The sequence below is a fragment of the Bombina bombina genome, chromosome 6 (genome assembly GCF_027579735.1).
Source record: "Bombina bombina isolate aBomBom1 chromosome 6, aBomBom1.pri, whole genome shotgun sequence".
Taxonomy (NCBI): domain Eukaryota; kingdom Metazoa; phylum Chordata; class Amphibia; order Anura; family Bombinatoridae; genus Bombina; species Bombina bombina.
The window spans coordinates 479173020-479198120 of NC_069504.1; the positions used below are offsets into that span (position 1 = coordinate 479173020).

The 25101-nt window shown below is 37.4% G+C and overlaps 1 protein-coding gene across 1 annotated transcript; it reads left to right on the forward strand.

The window, feature by feature from the left end:
- Positions 1 to 1159: 1159 nt before the first annotated feature.
- CA12 (carbonic anhydrase 12) lies at positions 1160 to 23544 on the forward strand. The gene is made up of 10 exons (XM_053719872.1): positions 1160 to 1251; positions 1993 to 2013; positions 8258 to 8437; positions 8515 to 8657; positions 8824 to 8916; positions 9026 to 9089; positions 12042 to 12199; positions 20845 to 20971; positions 21090 to 21177; positions 22421 to 23544. The coding sequence occupies exons 1-10, from the start codon at positions 1194 to 1196 to the stop codon at positions 22494 to 22496; spliced, it is 1008 nt and encodes a 335-aa protein (XP_053575847.1). The 5' UTR covers positions 1160 to 1193; the 3' UTR covers positions 22497 to 23544.
- The last annotated feature ends 1557 nt before the right edge of the window (positions 23545 to 25101 follow it).

Here is a 25101-nt window from a genome sequence, read left to right on the forward strand (position 1 = left end):
GTTGTCACCCAGTAATGGGTCCCGAGCCGTGGTTTGAAGAACCCAGTTCTAGAGAAAACTGTCTGAAAATAAAGATGATGATTACACTGTTAATAATAAAGCAGGTGTTTGTGGTTTTATACCATTGATTATGTATAGATTATATCACATTACTCTCATATAAATAAATGTGACCACTGACCATATAATTAAGAGGTGTTCAACTCTCCAAGAGATTCAAACAGGAAAGGATTTAAAGGGACCTAAAGATTAATAACATAAGTAAAAAAAAAAAAATTTAAATAAGTAATATATTTAAAATTACAAATCATGCACGCCTTTGGCTATCCTTTACCATATTTAACCTTCTAATGCCGTTATGCCGTTCTATTCCGTCATAATTACACCGGGCTTTAAAGCCGTTATGACGGAATAGAACGTCATAGCTAACGGCTGTCCTGAAGCCTTCTGTGCTTCTAGGATTTGATCGCGGTCTGGAGGGCGTTCCTAGGGTTGTAGGGACGCCCCCCAGATGCGATCCAATAATTGAAATCTCGCGATCGTTGTTCAGATGTAGGCACTTTAACCCTGTCACAAAAGGGTTAAATAGTAAAAAAAATATACCAAAAGCATGCACCAAATGGTGTATTTAGCTTTCGTGCTGCCATAGGCAGCTGGGAAATCTGAATTTTTAGCTAATTTGTTGCCTCATATACTTCTCACAACCAGTGGCCAAGGATCAAATAAAGTATAAATATATATATAATGTACACATGAGATACAATGTTAAAATGGAATGGGCTATTACAACTTTATTTACATTGATCACCCTTGTGTCCTTGTAAAGGTATCTTTATTTGTGTTTATGTGACATAAAGGTGAAGATATTGTGATAGCAGTTAAATCAGACCTCTGTGTGACCCTTAGTGAGTACAGCAGAGCACCCTGTAAACAGGTTATTTGTAAAAGATGTTATCATTTGTGCAGCAACCCCTCCTCAGGTGAAAACCCTTGTCTGTGATAGACAGGTAGCAGGGAGGGGCTAAGATCAGTCCCAGGTAACAGGTTGGACTATATTATTGGTGCTTTGGAGATATGGGCCGTTCTTTAATGATCTATCAGCTGTATGAAAGAGAGGAGGATAGAGTGCAAGAAGTGTGAGAGAGTTAGGGAGCTGGGATACATCAGTTACTGGTTCTAAAGAAACTGCACTCATGTATGGGCTGCTCCTCACTCTTCTGAACTTGCCAGCTGTATGGGCTGCTTCGCATGGTAAGGCTGTGCATTAGACATAACCTCTATAGTTTTACATGCATTATGTATGAGGTGTTTGCATGTGTCTTGGGGGTCTATGAATTGTCTGTAATTATTTTTTTAACTTTTTTTTATATATATATATATACAAAGATGTTTTCTGTGTACATCTCCACCTGTTTCAAGAAACCAAAGTGAATATTACTTTTACAATATATTCTATGGTGTATAGTTCATTATGGGAGCTTATACATTTTATCCTTAAAGGGACAATGAACCCACATTTTTTTATTTTGTGATTCATATAAAGCATGCCATTTTAAGCAACTTTTTAATTTACTCCTATTATCAATTTTTCTTTGTTCTCTTGCTATCTTTATTTGAAAAAGAAGGCATTTAAGCTAAGGAGCCAGCCAATTGTTGGTTCAGTATCCTGGACAGCACTTGTTTATTGGTGCTGTCCAATCAGCAAGGACAACCCAGGTTGTTCACCAAAAATGGGCCGGCATCTAAACTGATGACATTTTGATAATAGGAGTAAATTGGAAAGTTGCTTAAAATTGCATGCTCTATCTGAATCACAAAATAAAAAAATTGGGTTCAATGTCCCTTCAAGTAAAGGTATTATTTTGAAGCAATGCTCTTTATTCTGCTGCAGTCGTATACAGATTTCCAATATATACTACGTGAATAGTCCCCCTTTAATAGAAAAAAAGTATTATGATGTAATTCAACTGTATTTATCTTCTTTCTTTGCAGGGTCCAGCTGGGCATATGTTGGTAAGTTGCTGTGTGTCCCTTTTGTACATTTTATTTATATATCATTTGTGTTTTTTTTGTGTGTGAAGACCCTCATTGGCTCTCTCAGGGACGCCTGTTGCCCCACTTTAACATGAAGTTAAATGTAATATTATAAATAGCTGTTTTATTAGCTTTGAAACTTAAAAATAAAGGATTAATATTTATTTTCACATATTCACTTCTGATGGCAAAGTAAATGTAATTTCAACTGGTTTTGCTTACAATAGTTGGCATTTTTGTGAGTACAGAAGTGTCTGTCCTGTCACAAATTGTTAAAGGGATACTGAACCCAAATTATTTTTTTTAAGATTCAGATAGAGCATGAAAATTTTAAGCAACTTTCTTATTTACTCCTATTATCAAACTTTCTTTATTCTCTTGGTATCTTTATTTGAAATGTAAGTTTAGATGCCGGCCCATTTTTGGTGAACAACTTGGGTTGTTCTTGTTGATTGGTGGATAAATTCATCCACCAATAAAAAAGTGCTGTCTTGAACCAAGAAAAAAAGCTTAGATGCCTTTTTCAAATAAAGATAGCAAGAGAACAAAGAAATTGATAATAGGAGTAAATTAGAGCTTTAAATTTTAAGCAACTTTCTATCTGAATCACCAAAGAAAAAATTTGGGTTCAGTGTCCCTTTAATTCAATGTCATTCTAATGGTAATTCCCACTGAAATGTTTTCTGCTTCCTTTCCTGTATTGCTCCTTGAGGCAAGATTTATCATTGCTATTCTCTTATTTGTAGCTAAAAATGCGCACACGATTAAACAACATATTTATCATTCAAAACTGCGCCTAAAATTGGTGCACAGATATGCCAAAAAGGGTAAATTTAAAAAGTTGCTTAAAATTGCATACTGTACTCTATCTGAATCCCAAAAGAAAACATTTGGGTTCAGTGTCCCTTTTTTAAAAAAAAAAAAAAAATCCTCACCTACACAGAAGCAGGATATATACAGACGAAGTGATGGTAAAACATGACTGCATAGTGTTTTGAACTTGGTTGCCTTGTTAATTAGTTTAATCTTTCATCCAAAAATGTACACAACTAAAATTATTTTTAGCAGGTCCAAGTTTTATAGTTTAAACTGTGCTTTGATGAACGACAATGTGCTCATTGCACACGTTGTCAATTGTACGTGGTTTTTGCTTAATTTGTGGGGCGAGGAAAAAAAACAGTTTGCTGATTATACACCACTTCTTCTTCCCCCTTTTTTTTTTTTTTTTTTTTTTTTTTTCAGTGCAAATTTAAAAACCATGAGAGAGAACTGTGAACTCTAATATTGAACACATACACAATGTGGCTCTTTATGGAGGAAAATCCAGGTAGATTACCCTGTGCACATAGTGCCCAGGTGTCAGTGGGTACACCTGCCCATAAATAGCTTGTTATGTAAAGGTAAATGGGCTGTCTAAATCCACTTAGTATTCAGTGCACACACTGCCCTGCATTTTAATCGCACCATAAATGTTAGTACGTCATGTACACTGAAATGCTGACAGTAAGGGGAAAAGCTAAACCTCAGACAGTATAACTATTAAGACCTTTTCAACTGTATGTAGGAAGATCATATCAAGGAAACTTGTGTTCACAGGGAGAGTAGATGAATCTGCTGTTTATAGTCCCTTACTTTTAGGGAAAAGTTATTATTAGGAAGCATAACCATTGGCCTGATAAAATTTTATAGATATATAGAGAGAGAAGAAAACGAGGAACTCCAAAGCTCTTGCTAAAGTGGGTCTATTTGAGCAGATTGGTAGACGGCACAATCAGTGTGCAAAGGTTAGATCATCCTTGCTGCTTACTTCATTTGGAGGGATAGTAAAGTCCAAATTAAACTTACATTATTTGAAACCACTTTCTAATTTATTTTATCATCAAATTTGCTTTGTTCTCTTAGTATCCTTAGTTGAAAAAAAAACATCGGAAGGCTCATATGCTAATTTCTAAGCCCTTGAAGGCTGCCTCTTATCTGAATACATTTGACTGTTTTTCACAGAGGGCGTTAGTTCATGTGTTTCATATTAAATAACATTGTGCTCACGCACATGTATTATTTTAAGAGTCAGCACTAATTGCCTGGAATGCAAGTTTGTCAAAAGATCTGAGAAGTTAGATACAAGGTAATTGGAGGTAAACATTATATTTCTATAACAGTGTTGGTTATGCAAACCTGGGGAATGGTAAAAGGGGTTATCTATCATTTTTTTACTATCCCTTTAAAGAGAAAGCATAGCTTCCCCAATTTATTTGATTCCGTTTTTCACCCACTAGCCTGTATTGCAGGGGACTGGCACTTTATCACCTATCACCCTTAGTGCAACACTGCGGCTTATATTCCAATGTTGATATTCAACTTGAAACTGAATAATGTCAAAAGCATTGTGCAATGCCCAGCTTGACCCTAGAAAAGTGTTTTAACTCCTACAAAGGGGTTAAATACATAGGTAATGTCCAGATCAAGAGCAGCAAGTTTTGAAACGCTCATGCAAAATACAGCTTTGTGGGTTATGCTGCAATGTTCTGCTTGAGAAATTAAATATTTGTTAGTGGTACTTCACCTATTTTATTTAAATGTGTAATCCAAAAATGACACGGCCTAACAAATTAGAACATGGAAATCTTGCTTTAGAATCCCTTTAAAATATTCTTTCCTTGCCCCCCCCCCCCCCCCCCGTTTTAAATTAAACTGCCTATTCTACTGTAAAGTTTTAGCGTATTACCTACTGTGTGCTTGTAACCGTAAAAACAAATGACACTAGTTATAATTTAACTAACCACAAACCATAAAAAGAATGTATCTCATAGTTCACTTTTGTGATTGCTTGCTACTGTTTACAAGTAGCTAAGTGACGCCTCTTGCTTGTTTCTATGGAGCACATTTGTTTAGGAGCACCAGGGTGTCAGACGAGCACCAATGCTGTAGGGTCTCAGCAGGTCAGAATGTGAGTAACTTTATCACACTATTGGCCTGTATCCTTATCTGTTTGTGGTCCCATCCTTGGACTAGATTTAGAAGATTGGATACACTATCAATTTTGCATAATCAATCATTGTGATGATGCAGTGGTCTGAATTAATTAAAGCTCAATGGCTCTGTGAGCCACATCTGTAAGATCCCTCAAAGGGTTCAAGAAAGGTTTCAGTGTAAGATGTTCCTGTCTTATGGGTGTTCTCCCGAGGCAATAATACAGTGCATTTAGTATGCCTCTTGTATCCCCCACCTGTACCGACCCATTTTTTAAAGGAATGGGAAAGAAAACCTTTTTAAACTTTAATGATTCAGATTGCGCATACAATTTTAACAACTTCTCAATTTACTTCCATTAACAAAATGTGCACACTTTTTTTTTTTTTTTTTTTTTTAAATTTATTTTTATTTTATATTTACACTTTTTGAGTCACAAGCTCCTACTGAGCATGCGCAAGAATTCACAGAATATAAGTATATGCACGTGTGAATGGCTGATGGCTGTCACATGGTACAGGGGGAGTTGAAAAAGAAATAACTTTTGAAATTTATTGGGGGGGGGGGGGGGAGAACCTACTCACTTGAAGTGCTTTTGCATTGTCTTTATCTCACATTTATTAATGCACATCTACTGTATTTACTTCTTTAAGCTAGCTCCCAGTAGTGCATTGCTGCTCTTTTAAAGGAATAGTCTAGTCAAAATTAAGCTTTCATGATTCAGATAGAGCAGGCAACTTTCTAATTTACTCATTATCAATTTTTCTTCTCTTATCTTTATTTGAAAAAGGAAGAATTTAAGCATAGAAGCCGACCCATTTTTGGTTCAGCACCTGGGTAGCCACCAATCGGCAAGTGCTACCCAGGTGCTGAAACAAAAATGGTCCGGCTCCTAAGATTACATTCAAATAAAGATACCAATAGAACAAAGAAATTGGTAATATGAGTAAATTACAACATTGCATTCTCTATCTGAATCATGAAAGAGAAAAAAATTGGGTTTCATATCCCTTTAACTTGCAGTGGAGTACTGGCAATTTTTTTTCCCCCCTATGGACCCAGTACAACTCACCCTTATTTTGGACAAGTATCACTGTATATTGATGATGAACATTTATGAAAAAAGTAGGGTAGACTGTCCATTTTTAATGTTGAGTTCCTATACACTGATGCATTATATATGCTGCACTGTATAATGAGGGTTAATACATTACAAACACAACAGGCTGCCCTGTATGATGGGTGCCTATACACTGATGGTGAGCAATCTGTGATGAATAAAGGTGGCAAACATTGAAAATAAACACTGTATAAGTTTGCCAAGTATCTATGCCATGCACAGGACATGCGCTGAATGATTATCGCTATCTATACACATCTTTAATATTTATGTAGGGTACATGTGGTACTCTGCGCAATCATAGATACAAATATAACAGGACAAAATGCTACTTGCCACTTCTAATCCCACCCATTACGTCAGCCTCTTTGTATATGTTAAACAATATTGCAAAATTGTTTCACAATGGCTTATTTTCTATCTTAACAAATTAAATAATGCTACATACAGCAATGAATTAACAAAAATAAGTTAATAGCTGTAAGAAATATCAATTAGAGGTTCTGGGGAAGACAACAGCTGGATAGAAAAAGGAAGTTGTTGAACTGAGCGAAAACAGAGACTGCTGAGTTATGGAAGGTCATAGCAGACCTGGAAATTGTGGATTTGTTTTGTTTTTTTAATTCTCTCTCTCTCTTTCTCGCTCTCGCTCTCTTTCTTGCTCTTTACTATCTTTCTCGACTCCCTCTCTTAAATCCTTTTTTTTTTAAAAAAAAAGTATAAACATTAATCCATAATTTGTATGGTGCTTTTTGTAGATAAATATATTTCTAAGTGATTAAACCCAGAGTATAGTGATGTGTAATGCTTTTATACCGAACGTTTATATTCTATGCAGGGAGTCCTCAGTTCAGGTGATGTGTGGCTTTATTTCCCCCCTTGTTGAAACCCCTTTGTTCCCAGGTATGCCATTGTACTTCAAACTCTTAATTATGCTGCAAAAAGGGCTGCTAAAGAGGTTTCAGTTTCCCATCCCTACTTGCTCTGTGTAAAACGATGAAACTTATTTACCTCACCTGTGCTCAGACCAACTAGTTCTCAAGTGTTCTTGCTTCCTTGTTTTAAAACTTCAGGAATGCAAACTATGAAGGTAATTTAAACAATGCTGTATACAGGTTAATGTAAATTAGGGGGGGGGGGTTCCCCTTAATGTAACACACCCTTGTTTATGGAAAAATTATTCAGTTTACATCTAAACAAAAAGGAAAACTATGATATTGGAAAGTCTGTCTGTCGTCTCTCTACAGAAATATATATGCTATTCATGAGAAGGGCATTCAGAGAAGGACACTGGGGCCTTTGTCAGCTTATTCCTTTATGTGCTTAGATGTCCCTATCTCATGTTAAAATCCCCTAACGGAGCAAGTGCATTAAGCAATATTGGAATTGATATTACGCTGTCAGTGTTCTTTGGATTTTTTTTTTTGTGTGTGTGAGGGGTACAGGGAAACGTAATTAATTGTTAAATGCAAAATGAAACTCCCCATAATTTTCTGTCCTTGCTACACTGCAATTTGCTTAGATCAGTGGATAGACCTGTTACATTTAGCCACAATTAAATGACCTAGATGTATACTCTCTCTAGAGTTTATACGTTATTTATTCCTAGATTGCCCTTGATCTGCAAAACAATGTAAATCCTGCTTAACAATGTGTTTTTTTTTTTTTTTTTTTTTTTTTTTTTTTTTTTTCCCCAAGCAGCTGAATTCTTTAAAGGGACACTGAACCCAAAATATTTATTTTGTGATTCAGATAGAGCATGCAACTTTATAATTTTACTCCTATTAATTTTTCTTCGTTCTCTTGCTATCTTTATATGAAAAAGGCATCTAAGCTTTTTTTTTTCTTGGTTCAGAACTCTGGACAGCAGTTTTTGATTGGTGGATAAATTCATCCACCAATCAGCAAGGACAACCTAGGTTGTTCACCAAAAATGGGCCGGCATCTAAACTTACATTCTTGCATTTCAAATAAAGATACCAATAGAATAAAGAACATTTTGATAATAGGAGTAAATTAGAAAGTTGCTTAAAATGTCATGCTCTATCTGAATCACAAAAGAAAAAAAAATTGGGTTCAGTGTCCCTCTAACTGCATCCGTGTTTTGTTTATTTTTTTTTATTTGAATGTCAGGTAATGATGGTGAGAACAGCTGGGCAGCAAAATATGGCTTCTGTGGGGGAGTTTACCAATCCCCTCTGGATTTCCACCAAAGCATCTTGCAGTTTGACTCTACACTGCTCCCCATTAAGCTGTCTGGCTACAATGCATCTAGTACTGACTCCTTTACTTTATCAAACAATGGGCATACAGGTAAGACACCTAAGCAAACTTCTGAAAACCTCCTGCCAGATCCTAGCACTGTATGTTAAACCCCATTTATTTTTCAGTAAAGATGTCTCTGCTTCCCACCATGCATATGGAAATCCAGCCATTCCACTATGCAGCAGCTCAGCTTCATTTTCATTGGGGCAGTCAGACAACTCCTCACGGATCAGAGCATTGTATTGGTGGCAAGAGGTTTCCTGCAGAAGTAAGTGCACATAGACTGAGCCAACTCGCCCTAACCTGGTTTTGTTGGTGGTAGCACTAAGGAACATACTTGTCAGGCACTTAGTCATTCCCTACTTATTTTATTTTTTGCTTTCTAAAAGCTTAGGGTCATGATTTGAATTTAAATTAAACCTGTCTTTTTCCAGGTACATGTTGTCCATTACAATACAAAGTATGACGGCGTCTCAACAGCAATGAGTGTTGCCGACGGACTTGCTGTGCTGGGGATTCTAATAGAAGTGAGATATTAATGTCATTGTAACACATTTTGTATCTTTTTGCTCCATCTTCATTTAGCACTTCTGTGTTTTTGTTTTTTGTTTTGTTTTTATTTCTTCCCCTTCCCAGGTTGGTCCATTTAATCCTGCATTTGACAGAATCATATCTCAGTTTCACAATATTCACTATAAAGGTGAGTTACTATCTTTATTCCACAAAAAAACGCTATTTTTACAGTGGCAGTTCAGTGGTATGCCACCTTGTATGCATTAATATTATTCCAGAAAGGCATGCACTCACTGGGTTTGTGCAAAATGGGTGCTTTATTGGCACACAGAAAAACCATTGACTTTCTGGAATCAATCGCCCCTTCATCAGACTAAGTAAAAAGTGAACAACAAACAGTGCAGTTAACAAGTGTTAACCCCACCCCTACTCAGAGAAGAGCCGTCCATATAAATCATCATGTGAATCACGTATACAATAAACAACAAAATAACATATACTTTGTACCAATAAATATAGTACATAGTTGGCGAACAATTTTATATATATATATGCGCCATACTTTGGAGTGATTTTCTTTTACGGTAGGTTTTATAGTTTGACATTTTCAGATCCTCATAACTTTAAAGGGATAGGTCAAAAATGAAATGTGAGGTAGGAAGGGGTGCTGAACCGCAATCTGGAAATGTATATAACTTAAGACCTTTGCATTAATTTATATTTAGTTGGGGTAGAGAATACCAATATTAAATCTTATGAGGTGTGATGGTAAAATATTATAATTTAATCTTCTATCTTTTAGCTGGGGTAAAGAATACCAATAAAAAGTTCAAGGTGTGATGATAAAATAAATTAGTAGAATAATCTTCTATCTTTTCAGTGGTAATATAATGTGTACTGCGTAGAAAGCTACTTAGTGAAAGTGTTAATCTTTTAGTTAGGGTAGATAATACCAATAATATGAGGTTCAGGTATGATGATAAAATTAAATAGTATAATAATCTTCTATCTTTTCAGTGATAATATAATGTGTGCTGCGTGGAAAGCTGCTTAGTGAAAGTGTTAATGAAAGTTAAAACATGCTCATTTCTCCTTGTTTATGTAAGGTAAAAAAAAAATTTAAATCGTGAGAGTAAATAGGTGTGAAATTAGTGTTAGAGCAGTAAGTTTAAAGTGACTCTATGTCACCAGGTAGATCTTCTGTGTATATAGTATACGTGCAGTATGGATAATAATTGTTGTAGTGAAAAGTAGGGGTGCAAAAAATATAGTTAAATATATTTGTGATTAAATTAGTACTGGGCCCTAGGGATCCTCACAAGTTTTAGATTTTAGGTAGAAAATATGGATCCTAATTAAAAATGAGAAAAAAGGGATAGTATGCAGATTAGTGTTATAATGTTAATTTATTAATTAAGTTCATACAAAGAAATAAAAATTTCTTACAGACATTAATAGCAATAAAATATTAAACAGTAATGTTCTAAAAATTAGATTCTAAAAACTTAATAACACCGGTGTTTATAAATGCATTAAAAACTACAATTCTGATAGAAAAGACTCCAATAGCTCCTAATATGTTAGATGATGGGCATCTAACATATTAGGCACTAGTGAAGGAGGCTATATCTGGAGTGAGTTAGATTGTTCAAATTACCCTATCTATACAAAAATGAAATGTGCATGGGTGCACTTCAATTTGAAATAGAAGCATTTTTGCAACATACTTCTAGTAGCAAAAGTGCTTCTAGAAAAAGTTAAATTACTATTTCTGCAGCATACGCACATATCCAGTGAGGGCCTGAGCACAAGTATTCGAACACTACACCTTCTCAGAGTCAGAAGTGGCTTGCATGACACAAATTACATATTCAGACGCAATTCACACCACTGCCAGCTCTCTGAGAAGGTGTAGGGTCCAAATACTGGTGCACAGGCCCTCGCCAGGTATGTGCATATGCTGCAGAAAAACAGTTATAACTTTTACTAGAAGCATTTTTGCTAATGGCAGTATAGTGCAAAAATGCTTTTATTTCAAATTGAAATGCACCCATGCACATTTAAATTTTGACCTTTATATCCCTTTAACATGGGTGAGTTTAGCAGATGTTGTGCACCAGCAATGAGGTAGTCCAAGATGGTATGAGGACTGGTGTCTGCAACTCTAGCTGAACTTAATCCTCACTGGAATCGCTTAAAGGGACACTGTACCCAAAAATTTTCTTTCGGGATTCAGATTGAGCATGGCATTTTAAGCAACTTTCTAATTTACTCCTATCATCACATTTTCTTCATTCTCTTGGTATCTTTATTTGAAATGTAAGTTTAGATGCCGTCCCATTTTTGGTTTACAACCTGAGTTGTCCTTGCTGATTGGTGGATAAATTCATCCATCAATAAAAAAGTGCTGTCCAGAGTACTGAAACAAAAAAAAAAAGCTTAGATGCCTTCTTTTTCAAATAATGATAGCAAGAGAAAGAAGAAAAATTGATAATAGGAGTAAATTAGAAAGTTTCTTAAAATTGCATGCTCTTTCTGAATTACAAAAGAAAAAATTTGGGTACAGTGTCCCTTTTAAATAGGCATTTAGGGGAAACATTACATTCGGGTGCAGGCCCTATTTTAATGTGCATTGATAATTTATGATTAGGCCAGGTTTCAGGAAACACACAGAAATCCATGCGAGTAGTGTCTTGTATCTCAAGCCAATTAATTCTATATACTTAGAAAAATATGCAGGAAATCTACCCTTAAACCCTTATTTTAAACTGGTATTGTGGGAATAACCCATTACTAACTTCAAGTGGTGAGAAATTTTTGATTAAAATAGTCTCTGGCTTGGTGCCTATGGCAGCCACAAGATGTAATAAACAAATTTCTGCCAAATAGGCATGTCAACGATTACTTGGGGACCATCTGGATAATGTCTCTGCATGAAATTGTTATTAGTTTGGAGTGTATCTGCCACTTGGTAATAAACATAACCCCCCTCCTCATTTTGTTAACTGTCTTTTTAGTGTCTTTAACAAATCCTCTTACTTGCTTAACTAGAAAACCTGTTTTAATGAGCATATTGGGTCATTAAATGCAATCCTTGTTTATCCAGACTCTTATGACTTCCTGGTTAATTGTCCTACAGATCAGATGACTCAAATACCTGGATTTAATGTGCGTGAGCTTCTCCCTGAGAGACTAGATGAGTATTATCGCTACGAGGGATCTCTTACCACACCACCCTGTAACCCCAGCGTTCTCTGGACTGTGTTCCGTAATCCTGTGTTTATTTCTGAGGAGCAGGTGAGAAGCTTTTTTATTTAGAATTATTTGTTTTGCCACTATTTTCCAATATGGATAATTGGATTTTTTTTATTTTTTTTGCTGTTGTTTTTATATTTTTTCCCTAACGAGTCATTAAAGGGACATTAAACACTGTGAGATGGATGGGGATATATATATATATATATATATATATATATATATATATATATATATATATATATTGAGATATCTATCTATATATCTCAGACTGGACTGGGTACACATCCTAAGCCACTGTTAACTCCACAGCCCTGAACACTGACAGACAGCTGCACAGTTCCCAGGCAGTTAACCCCTGAACAGCCTGGGTGACAGGCCTGTAGGGAAGCATTATAAACACAACACACAGAAAACCTGGCACTCACCAGCAGATACTCCGTAATGTTTAAAAGCAAAACTGGGGGAAGTCAGTTATATTTGGCACCCAGGGTGACACAGGCTTTGTAATGTCCCCAATGTAAATACAAAACACAGGAATGGACTGGACTGGGTATACATGTGCCTGTCTGTAAGTGTTCAGGGGTGTGGAGTTTAAAGTGGCTTAGGATGTGTACTCTGTGCAGTCTATTCATATGTTTTTGTTTTTACATAGGGGAGATTACAAAATACTGTCACCCTGCCCTGGGAGGTTCCTAGTTGGTTGGTTTGAAAATATGCATTTTGTGGGTGCTGGTTTAGGATCTCAGGAAGGGGGAGACCTTGACATGGTTCTGGGCTTGATCCTTTGGCGCCAAATGCAACTGATTTCCCCCAGTTTTGCTTTTAAACATTACTGAGTATCTGCTGGTGAGTGCCAGGTTTTCAGTGTGTATGTGCGAGATATAATATATATATATATATATATATATATATATATATATATATATATATATATATATTTCTCCTCTGCAATATACTTTCATTATTTTTGTCCCCTTTTCCTGCAATTTCATTCTGAAATGATGTTCCTGTTAGAAATGAAGTGCAGAACACTTATGTTTCACACGGCCATTGGCTGCACCCTCACTTTACACTTTTGTCAATATTTACACAGCTAATGAAACTTTACAAAAAAATACATCTTCATGTTCTTCTCACACTATTTATTATTTAATTCTAACCCAGCATTTATGGTTTGTCACTTTAAATGAAAACAAGCGGTTTCATAATGCATCAACAGTAAAATAAAAAAAAATCCAATTTACTTTTGTTTATAAAATAGGGACACTGAAGTCAAAATTAAACTTTCATTGTTCAGATAGAACAGCAATTTTAAACAACTTTCCAATTTACTTCATTAACAAAATGTGCACAGTCTTTTTATATTTATACTTTTTGAGCTCCTACTGAGCATGTGCAAGAATTCAAAGAATATGCATTTATGATTGGCTGATGGCTGTCCCATGAGACAGGGGGAGTGGAAAACATAATTTATGCTTACCTGATAAATTTATTTCTCTTGTAGTGTATCCAGTCCACGGATCATCCATTACATGTGGGATATTCTCCTTCCCAACAGGAAGTTGCAAGAGGATCACCCACAGCAGAGCTGCTATATAGCTCCTCCCCTAACTGCCATATCCAGTCATTCGACCAAAAGAAGCCGAGAAAGGAGTAACCATAGGGTGCAGTGGTGACTGTAGTTTAATTAAAATTTAGACCTGCCTTAAAAGGACAGGGCGGGCCGTGGACTGGATACACTACAAGAGAAATAAATTTATCAGGTAAGCATAAATTATGTTTTCTCTTGTTAAGTGTATCCAGTCCACGGATCATCCATTACTTGTGGGATACCAAAGCTAAAGTACACGGATGATGGGAGGGACAAGGCAGGAACTTAAACGGAAGGAACCACTGCCTGTAGAACCTTTCTCCCAAAAACAGCCTCCGAAGAAGCAAAAGTATCAAATTTGTAAAATTTTGAAAAGGTGTGAAGCGAAGACCAAGTCGCAGCCTTGCAAATCTGTTCAACAGAGGCCTCATTTTTAAAGGCCCAGGTGGAAGCCACAGCTCTAGTAGAATGAGCTGTAATCCTTTCAGGGGGCTGCTGTCCAGCAGTCTCATAGGCTAAGCGTATTATGCTCCGAAGCCAAAAGGAGAGAGAGGTTGCCAAAGCTTTTTGACCTCTCCTCTGTCCAGAGTAAACGACAAACAGGGCAGATGTTTGACGAAAATCTTTAGTAGCCTGTAAGTAAAACTTCAAGGCACGGACTACGTCCAGATTATGCAAGAGACGTTCCTTCTTTGAAGAAGGATTAGGACACAATGATGGAACAACAATTTCTTGATTGATATTCCTGTTAGAAACCACCTTAGGTAAAAACCCAGGTTTGGTACGCAGAACTACCTTGTCTGAATGAAAAATTAGATAAGGAGAATCACCTTGTAAGGCAGATAACTCAGAGACTCTTCGAGCCGAGGAAATAGCCATCAAAAACAGAACTTTCCAAGATAAAAGCTTAATATCAATGGAATGAAGGGGTTCAAACGGAACTCCTTGAAGAACTTTAAGAACCAAGTTTAAGCTCCACGGGGGAGCAACAGTTTTAAACACAGGCTTAATCCTAACCAAAGCCTGACAAAATGCCTGGACGTCTGGAACCTCTGCCAGACACTTGTGCAAAAGAATAGACAGAGCAGAGATTTGTCCCTTTAAAGAACTAGCTGATAATCCATTGTCCAAACCCTCTTGGAGAAAGGACAATATCCTAGGAATCCTAACCTTACTCCATGAGTAACTCTTGGATTCACACCAATAAAGATATTTACGCCATATCTTATGGTAGATTTTCCTGGTGACAGGCTTTCATTACTGTATTAAGGTATCAATGACTGACTCGGAGAAGCCACGCCTTGATAGAATCAAGCGTTCAATCTCCATGCAGTCAGTCTCAGAGAAATTAGATTTGGATGATTGAAAGGACCTTGTATTAGAAGGTCCTGTCTCAGAGGCAGAGTCCATGGAGGAAGAGATGACATGTCCACTAGGTCTGCATACCAGGTCCTGCGTGGCCACGCAGGCGCTATCAGAATCACCGATGCTCTCTCCTGTTTGATTTTGGCAATCAGTCGAGGGAGCAGAGGAAACGGTGGAAACACATAAGCCAGGTTGAAGAACCAAGGAGCTGCTAGAGCATCTATCGGCGTTGCTTCCGGGTCCCTGGACCTGGATCCGTAACAAGGAAGCTTGGCGTTCTGGCGAGACGCCATGAGATCCAGTTCTGGTTTGCCCCAACGATGGACCAGTTGAGCAAACACCTCCGGATGGAGTTCCCACTCCCCCGGATGAAAAGTCTAACGACTTAAAAAATCCGCCTCCCAGTTCTCTACGCCTGGGATGTGGATCGCTGACAGGTGGCAAGAGTGAGACTCTGCCCAGCGAATTATCTTTGAGACTTCTAACATCGCTAGGAAACTCCTGGTTCCCCCTTGATGGTTGATGTAAGCCACAGTCGTGATGTTGTCCGACTGAAATCTGATGAACCTCAGGGTTGCTAACTGAGGCCAAGCTAGAAGAGCATTGAATATTGCTCTTAACTCCAGAATATTTATTGGGAGGAGTTTCTCCTCCTGAGTCCACGATCCCTGAGCCTTCAGGGATTTCCAGACTGCACCCCAACCTAGAAGGCTGGCATCTGTTACAATCGTCCAATCTGGCCTGCGAAAGGACATACCCTTGGACAGATGGACCAGAGAAGAGAATCTCTGGTCTCTTGATCCAGATTTAGTAGAGGGGACAAATCTGAGTAATCCCCATTCCACTGACTTAGCATGCATAATTGCAGCGGTCTGAGATACAGGCGTGCAAATGGCACTATGTCCATTGCCGCTACCATTAAGCCGATTACTTCCATGCATTGAGCCACTGACGGGCGTGGAATTGAATGAAGGACACGGCAAGCATTTAGAAGTTTTGATAACCTGGACTCCGTCAGGTAAATTTTCATCTCTACAGAATCTATAAGAGTCCCTAGGAAGGTGACTCTTGTGAGTGGGGATAGAGAACTCTTTTCCACGTTCACTTTCCACACATGCGACCTCAGAAATGCCAGAACTATCTCTGTATGAGACTTGGCAATTTGAAAGCTTGACGCCTGTATCAGGATGTCGTCTAGATAAGGAGCCACCGCTATGCCTCGCGGTCTTAGAACCGCCAGAAGTGAGCCCAGAACCTTTGTAAAAATTCTCGGGGCTATGGCCAACCCGAAGGGAAGAGCTACAAATTGGTAATGCCTGTCTAGAAAGGCAAACCTTAAGAACCGATGATGATCTTTGTGAATCGGTATGTGAAGGTAGGCATCCTTTAAGTCCACTGTGGTCATGTACTGACCCTCTTGGATCATGGGTAGGATGGTCCGAATAGTTTCCATTTTGAAAGATGGAACTCTGAGGAATTTGTTTAAGATCTTTAGATCCAAAATTGGTCTGAAGGTTCCCTCTTTCTTGGGAACCACAAACATTTGAATAAAACCCCTATCCTTGTTCCGTCTGCGGAACTGGATGGATCACTCCCATTACTAGGCGGTCTTGCGCACACAGCTTAGGAATGCCTCTTTCTTTATCTGGTTTGCTGATAACCTTGAAAGATGAAATCTCCCTTGTGGAGGAGAAGCTTTGAAGTCCAGAAGATATCCCTGAGATATGATCTCCAACGCCCAGGGATCCTGAACATCTCTTGCCCACGCCTGGGTGAAGAGAGAAAGTCTGCCCCCCACTAGATCCGTTTCCGGATAGGGGGCTGTTCCTTCATGCTGTCTTGGGGGCAGCAGCAGGCTTTCTGGCCTGCTTGCCCTTGTTCCAGGACTGGTTAGGTTTCCAGGCCTGTCTGGAATGAGTAACAGTTCCCTCTTGTTTTGAAGCGGAGGAAGTTGATGCTGCTCCTGCCTTGAAATTTCGAAAGGCACGAAAATTAGACTGTTTGGCCTTTGATTTGGCCCTGTCCTGAGGAAGGGTATGACCCTTACCTCCAGTAATGTCAGCAATAATTTCCTTCAAGCCAGGCCCGAATAAGGTCTGCCCCTTGAAAGGAATGTTGAGTAATTTAGACTTTGAAGTCACGTCAGCTGACCAGGATTTAAGCCATAGCGCCCTACGCGCCTGGATGGCGAATCCGGAATTCTTAGCCGTTAGTTTAGTCAAATGAACAATGGCATCAGAAACAAATGAGTTAGCTAGCTTAAGCATTCTAAGCTTGTCAATAATTTCATTCAATGGAGCTGTATGGATGGCCTCTTCCAGGGCCTCAAACCAGAATGCTGCCGCAGCAGTGACAGGCGCAATGCATGCAAGGGGCTGTAAAATAAAACCTTGTTGAATAAACATTTTCTTAAGGTAACCCTCCAATTTTTTATCCATTGGATCTGAAAAAGCACAACTGTCCTCAACCGGGATAGTGGTACGCTTTGCTAAAGTAGAAACTGCTCCCTCCACCTTAGGGACCGTCTGCCATAAGTCCTGTGTAGTGGCGTCTATTGGAAACATTTTTCTAAATATAGGAGGTGGGGAAAAGGGCACACCCGGTCTATCCCACTCCTTGCTAATAATTTCTGTAAGCCTTTTAGGTATAGGAAAAACATCAGTATACACTGGCACCGCATAGTATTTATCCAGCCTACACAATTTCTCTGGTACTGCAACTGTGTTAGTCATTCAGAAGAGCTAATACCTCCCCAAGCAATACACTGAGGTTCTCAAGCTTAAATTTAAAATTAGAAATCTCTGAATCAGGTTTCCCGGAGTCAGAGATGTCACCCACAGACTGAAGCTCTCCGTCCTCATGTTCTGCATATTGTGACGCAGTATCAGACATGGCTCTTACAGCATTTGCGCGCTCTGTATCTCTTCTAACCCCAGAGCTATCGCGCTTGCCCCTTAATTCAGGCAATCTGGATAATACCTCTGACAGGGTATTATTCATGATTGCAGCCATGTCCTGCAAGGTAATCGCTATGGGCGCCCCTGATGTAATTGGTGCCATACTAGCGTGCGTACTCTGAGCGGGAGGCGAAGGGTCTGACACGTGGGGAGAGTTAGTTGGCATTACTTCCCACTCGACAGAACCCTCTGGTGATAATTTTTATAGATAAAGACTGATCTTTACTGTTTAAGGTGAAATCAATACATTTAGTACACATTCTCCTATGGGGCTCCACCATGGCTTTCAAACATAATGAACAAGTAGTTTCCTCTGTGTCAGACATGTTTAAACAGACTAGCAATGAGACTAGCAAGCTTGGAAAACACTTTAAAACAAGTTTACAAGCAATATAAAAAAAACGTTACTGCGCCTTTAAGAAACACAAATTTTGTCAAAATTTGAAATAACAGTGAAAAAAGGCAGTTACACTAACGAAATTTTACAGTGTATGTAATAAATTAGCAGAGCATTGCACCCGCTTGCAAATGGATGATTAACCCCTTTACCAAAAACGGAATAATAAATGACAAACTTTTTTCAAACAGTCACAACAACTGCCACAGCTCTACTGTGGCTTTTTACCTCCCTCAAATACAACTTTGAAGCCTTTTGAGCCCTTCAGAGATGTCCTAGATCATGCAGGAAGAAGCTGGATGTCTGTCTGTAATTTTTTCTGCGCAAAAAAGCGCTAAAATAGGCCCCTGCCACTCATATTACAACAGTGGAAAGCCTCAGGAAACTGTTTCTAGGCAAAATTCAAGCCAGCCATGTGGAAAAAACTAGGCCCCAATAAGTTTTATCACCAAACATATATAAAAAACGATTAAACATGCCAGCAAACGTTTTATATTACACTTTTATAAGAGTATGTATCTCTATTAATAAGCCTGATACCAGTTGCTATCACTGCATTTAAGGCTTTACTTACATTACTCCGGTATCAGCAGCATTTTCTAGCAAATTCCATCCCTAGAAAAATATTAACTGCACATACCTTATTGCAGGAAAACCTGCCCGCCATTCCCCCTCTGAAGTTACCTCGCTCCTCAGAATATGCGAGAACAGCAATGGATCTTAGTTACTTCTGCTAAGATCATAGAAAACGCAGGCAGATTCTTCTTCTAAATACTGCCTGAGACAAACAGTACGCTCCGGTACCATTTAAAAATAACAAACTTTTGATTGAATAAACTAAGTATAAAACACCACTCTCCTCTTACGACCTCCATCTTTGTTGAGAGTTGCAAGAGAATGACTGGATATGGCAGTTAGGGGAGGAGCTATATAGCAGCTCTGCTGTGGGTGATCCTCTTGCAACTTCTTGTTGGGAAGGAGAATATCCCACAAGTAATGGATGATCCGTGGACTGGATACACTACAAGAGAAATATACGTAAGTTTGAAATTGTCAGAATAAAATCTACTACTCATTTTAAGTTCAGACTCATTTTAAGTTCAGACTAAGTGCTATTGTCTTGTCTTGCATTTGTTGATTATGCAAATCTACTGTATTTACTTGTCCTTTTAATTCTCATTGTATCCTTTTGTTGACAAACATTCTTATGTAGGCTCAAAATGTGTGCATGTCTTTAAAAACTACATTTCAGTATTGCTTGTAACAGGCACATGTCTAGATATACTGTTAAAAGGGTAGGGTGGAATGCATTTTAAAAGACCAGCAAATATAATAGGTTTGCATAGTCAACAAATGCATGATAAAGACAATGTAATAGCACTTATTGTGAATTTCAAATCTTTTCACTCCTCCTGTACAATGGGACAGCCTTCAGCCAATCGCAAATGCATATAAGTTTTATTCTGTGAATTCTTGCACATGCTCAGTAGGAGCTGGTAACTCGAAAGTGTAAATATAAAAGACTGCACACATTTTGTTAAATTGTGTAAATTGGAAAGTTTGTTTAAAATTGCTGCTTTATCTGAATAATGAAAGATAATTTTTTGACTTGAGTGTTCCTTTTTTAGTTTTTGGAGTCTGACAGAAGTCATGGGGGGGGGGGCTTGTACAAACAATTGTAATAAACACAACTGCTCTTTCTTAGCCTATGACAGACTTCTGTACATATATAAGCTGTGAAGTCTTGCACATAGTAGGAGGTGGAGCTGGTGCACAGTCCTGACACAATATAAGTACATTTTCTCAATATGCTACACAAATGGGATTGCACATTTTCAATTGTGCTGAAAGCCGTTTTGTTCTTGTTAAAGGGAAATTTTAAACAGTATGAAAGATATTTTGTCCCCCTTTCTTGTAATTTTAACTCTGAATATTGTTGGGTTTTCTAAATTCCACTGAATCTTGTTTGCACAATAATAATATTGGCTGATTTATGTCCCTTCTAGTCCTCAGCAAAAGAAAGATAAGGGGAAATTTAAGTTCAAACATGGCTGTGCCCATTACTTTATAGAAACTAAACCTATACACTTATATGTTCAATATTTTTTTTTTTAAGCAACTTTTATCTATTATAAGGTTAACCTTTTGCTTTGATTATATCAGTACATGTAGAATTTATTCACTGTTAAATATCCCTTTTTAAAATGTTGACCTGTGTCCTTAAAAAGTAGGTGTGTGTGTATATATGTATATGTATATATGTGTATATATATATATATATATATATATATATATATATATATATATATATATATATATATATATATATATATATATATATATATATATATATATATTTCTCTCTATCTTGCAGCTTCTAGCTATGGAGACAGCTCTTTACTGCACGGAGGTGAATAGCTCTGCACCACTGGAAATGATAAATAATTATCGTAAGACACAGGCAGAAGGAGAGAGGTTGGTCTCGGTTTCCTTCAGGGAAGGTGAGTTGTGCTAAATCCTCAGCCTGCAATGTAAAGTGAGGGATCATTCCTATATCCTCCACAATGAACCCTACCTGGATTGTACATAATAAATATTTTTCTATATCTATTCTGCTAGGTGTGGTTCTCTCTGTAGTATTGGCCTGTGTCCTTGGCACGGTAATACTGATAGGACTGGTCTTCTGGCTGCTGCATTTTAAGAGAAGGTAAGAGAAAATATCTGTGCTTGGTCTGTTTTGAGCATCATCATTGTGTGTGTTCCACTACACAACAAAGATGTAAACTGAATAGCACCATTGCCTTGGTGTTCAATGGACGGACAGCCAGCCTGCCCTTCTTCTTCCCCTTTTTTTTTATTTTTTTATCTAAAAAAAAGCACATAAACAGCTCAAAGACTCGCTCTTAACAATATAAATGAACTGCTAATGGGGGGGCTCTTGTATCATCACGAGCAAGGAGGTGCAAAACATGTATACATACACATTAGTAAGCAGCTGTTTATTGCTTCTTATGATCAAAAAATATGAAAGGGTTTACTATTCTTAGAAACATGAGGGCACAATATGTAATACAATATAAATACACTTCATTGCAAATTCTATTAAAAGCCTACTTTAAAAAAAAAAAAAAGCCATCTAGTGGCCACTAGGGATTAACACTGTCCCAGACCTGGTTGCTCATAGATAATACTTATTAGCTTACTGATGTGTTCTGCTAGCCCCCACTGATAGCTAGCACTGATACCCCTTTAATAAAGGATACAGAGAGAGGGAAGCAAAACGGATAATAGAAGTGAATTGGGAAAATTGTTTAAAAATATGTGCTCTATTTGAACCAAGAAACAAAAATTTGGGGGTTTATATACCTTTAATTCCTGGAGGGATTTAGTGTTGTGTGTTTTTTTGTTTTTGTTTTTTTTGTGTGTAATATGCAATCAAGTGTATGGTGTTATGTACTGTATCAGTTGTGTGTTTTTTTTGGGGGTTTTTTTTTTAGTCCCAGCCCCCCCCCCCCCCCGAGGTAACTGTAGTAAGCAATAGTAAAATACATGCTGCTCTGTATATTATTTTTAGGATAAATTGGTAGATAGATCAAAAGCATATAGCTAGGACCTGCACTAATAAAAGGCTCATCTGCATTAGAATTGTATACATTCTGCATACACCTATGGACCCCCAAGAACTTGGGCCCCGGTACCTCTGCACCAATGGTAGTTCCGCCTCTGTACTGTATATTACATATTGTGCCTGGATGTTTCTAAGTATAGCAAACCATTTATCATGATAAGTATGGGGGGGGGGGGTGTTTGTTTGTTTTCCTACAATTGGCATTTTTTTTTAATTAAGAGGTGGTCTTTGAGCTGGTTATGTGCTATCATTTTTTTTATTAATAATATTACAAACTGACTTTTTACAGTGTTGAGTATTTTTTTTATTTATTATTTTACAGAAGTAAAGCCCCCAAAGAGAATAAGAATGTTGTGTACACACCAACCATGACGGAAGAGAATTCCTCTAAAGTCTGACCTACAGAGTGTATTGCAAGTCTCTGGTAAAATGAAGTTTTAGCTTCTTGGTACATATCACCTGAACTTACTGGTCTTCAAGTCCATTTGTGGCCCAACTCAGTGTACTCTAATACTATTCAGTGGATAGTCCTGTGTTTTTATATTTATAGCAAATAACTTGATTATTTTATAGTGTTTTTTTATTGTTGTAACCCCACCTTTTTTTTTTTTTTTTTATTTATTTTTATTTTAAACAATCAGCCTGAAAATGTGAATTTGCAATACATTTACTGCCAGAACTTGTGTTGTGAGTCATACTTGCAGCAAAACTATTCCTGGTGCTATTAGTGTTCTGTCAATTTAAATAAATTGTCAGGCATAGAGAAGTGCAAAAAGAAATATTTTTTTTTATATACAAGTAACAGCAATTCTAAAATGCATACTGTAACTGTATATATTAACCCCTGTAAATGTGTGCGCTCCAGTTCTGCAATGCAAGTCTGCTACAGAACTAAAAAAGGCTGGTGATTTGTGCCTTTTGTCATTGGCTCTGTTGTGCTTTACTGCTCTGGAGTTTCAGAGGTTAAACACACTAATATACAAATGCTCCAAATTACATCATTTTCTTATTGCCCTTTTATGTCCCTATTAACTCTTGCCTGTCATGAGACTACTCCCCTTTTTTTTTTTTTTTAAATATATATTTACCTGCAATACATCTGTAGAAGTCTAATGCGATTTATACATTACATATAGGCAATGGTTGCCCATACGTGCCAGGAAGAGTTGTTATGCTGGCATAAATACTAACTTTTGTACTGGAAATGTCATTTTAGTATTGTGGTAGCCCCATAACCTTTTATGGATGTACTTGGACATATTCTGAAAGCTGTTGTCGGCTTATTTACTATAGACAATCCTATTTACCATATAGTGCAGTATTCAAAAGCGCCTTCCAGATATGTCTTAATGCGGTGATGTAAATTTTTTTTATTGCACCAGAGAAACCAGAGTTTTAGGTTTTAAGGTTTATAATAAATTATTTCTCTTGTAAAATCCTTTAGTACCTGTGTGGTGTGTGTGTTTTTTTTTTTTTGTTTTGTTTTTTTTTCTATTTGTGAGCTGTTTGGATACAATAAATCTCCAAACCACAATAAGAATAGTAATCCTTTTTGTAAGGAGTTTTGCAATATGTAAGACATATAACACTTTGATAGCTGAATCTATATGTGCATTAATATATTTGCCCACTTGTCAAAATAAAGGAAAACCTACAAGAATAGAGGTGGCCAGGAAGGATTTAAAAAAAAAAAAAAAAAACTATCGCACATATGCCATTTTTCCATTTTATTTAAAAGAAAAAAGACATAATTTATGTAAGAACTTACCTGATAAATTAATTTCTTTCATATTAGCAAGAGTCCATAAGCTAGTGACGTATGGGATATACATTCCTACCAGGAGGGGCAAGTTTCCCAAACCTCCAAAATGCCTATAAATACACCCCACACCACACCCACAAACCAGTTTAACGCATAGCCAAGAAGTGGGGTGATAAGAAAAGTGCGAAAGCATAAAAAATAAGGAATTGGAATAATTGTGCTTTATACAAAAAAATCATAACCACCACAAAAAAGGGTGGGCCTCATGGACTCTTGCTAATATGAAAGAAATTAATTTATCAGGTAAGTTCTTACATAAATTATGTTTTCTTTCATGTAATTAGCAAGAGTCCATGAGCTAGTGACGTATGGGATAATGAATACCCAAGATGTGGATCTTTCCACGCAAGAGTCACTAGAGAGGGAGGGATAAAATAAAGACAGCCAATTCCGCTGAAAATAATCCACACCCAAAATAAAGTTTAAATCTTATGAGAAAAACTGAAATTATAAGCAGAAGAATCAAACTGAAACAGCTGCCTGAAGTACTTTTCTACCAAAAACTGCTTCAGAAGACGAAAACACATCAAAATGGTAGAATTTAGTAAAAGTATGCAAAGAAGACCAAGTTGCTGCTTTGCAAATCTGATCAACTGAAGCTTCATTCCTAAACGCCCAGGAAGTAGAAACTGACCTAGTAGAATGAGCTGTAATCCTTTGAGGCGGAGTTTTACCCGACTCAACATAAGCATGATGAATCAAAGACTTTAACCAAGACGCCAAAGAAATGGCAGAGGCCTTCTGACCTTTCCTAGAAACGGAAAAGATAACAAATAGACTAGAAGTCTTTCGGAAATTTTTAGTAGCTTCAACATAATATTTCAAAGCTCTAACTACATCCAAAGAATGCAACGATCTTTCCTTAGAATTCTTAGGATTAGGACACAATGAAGGAACCACAATTTCTCTACTAATGTTGTTAGAATTCACAACCTTAGGTAAAAATTTAAAAGAAGTTCGCAACACCGCCTTATCCTGATGAAAAATCAGAAAAGGAGACTCACAAGAAAGAGAGCAGATAATTCAGAAACTCTTCTAGCAGAAGAGATGGCCAAAAGAAATATAACTTTCCAAGAAAGTAATTTAATGTCCAGCGAATGCATAGGTTCAAACGGAGGAGCTTTAAGAGCCCCCAGAACCAAATTCAAACTCCAAGGAGGAGAAATTGACTTAATAACAGG

What these genes read in the sequence shown, in the direction of transcription:
- CA12 (XM_053719872.1), top strand. Translation starts at nt 1,194, where the DNA reads ATGTATGGGCTGCTCCTCACTCTTCTGAACTTGCCAGCTGTATGGGCT. An exon ending in ATCAAACAATGGGCATACAG is followed by an intron (nt 8,438 to 8,514) that starts GTAAGACACCTA and finishes TTTATTTTTCAG; the next exon opens with TAAAGATGTCTCTGCTTCCC. An exon ending in TCACAATATTCACTATAAAG is followed by an intron (nt 9,090 to 12,041) that starts GTGAGTTACTAT and finishes ATTGTCCTACAG; the next exon opens with ATCAGATGACTCAAATACCT.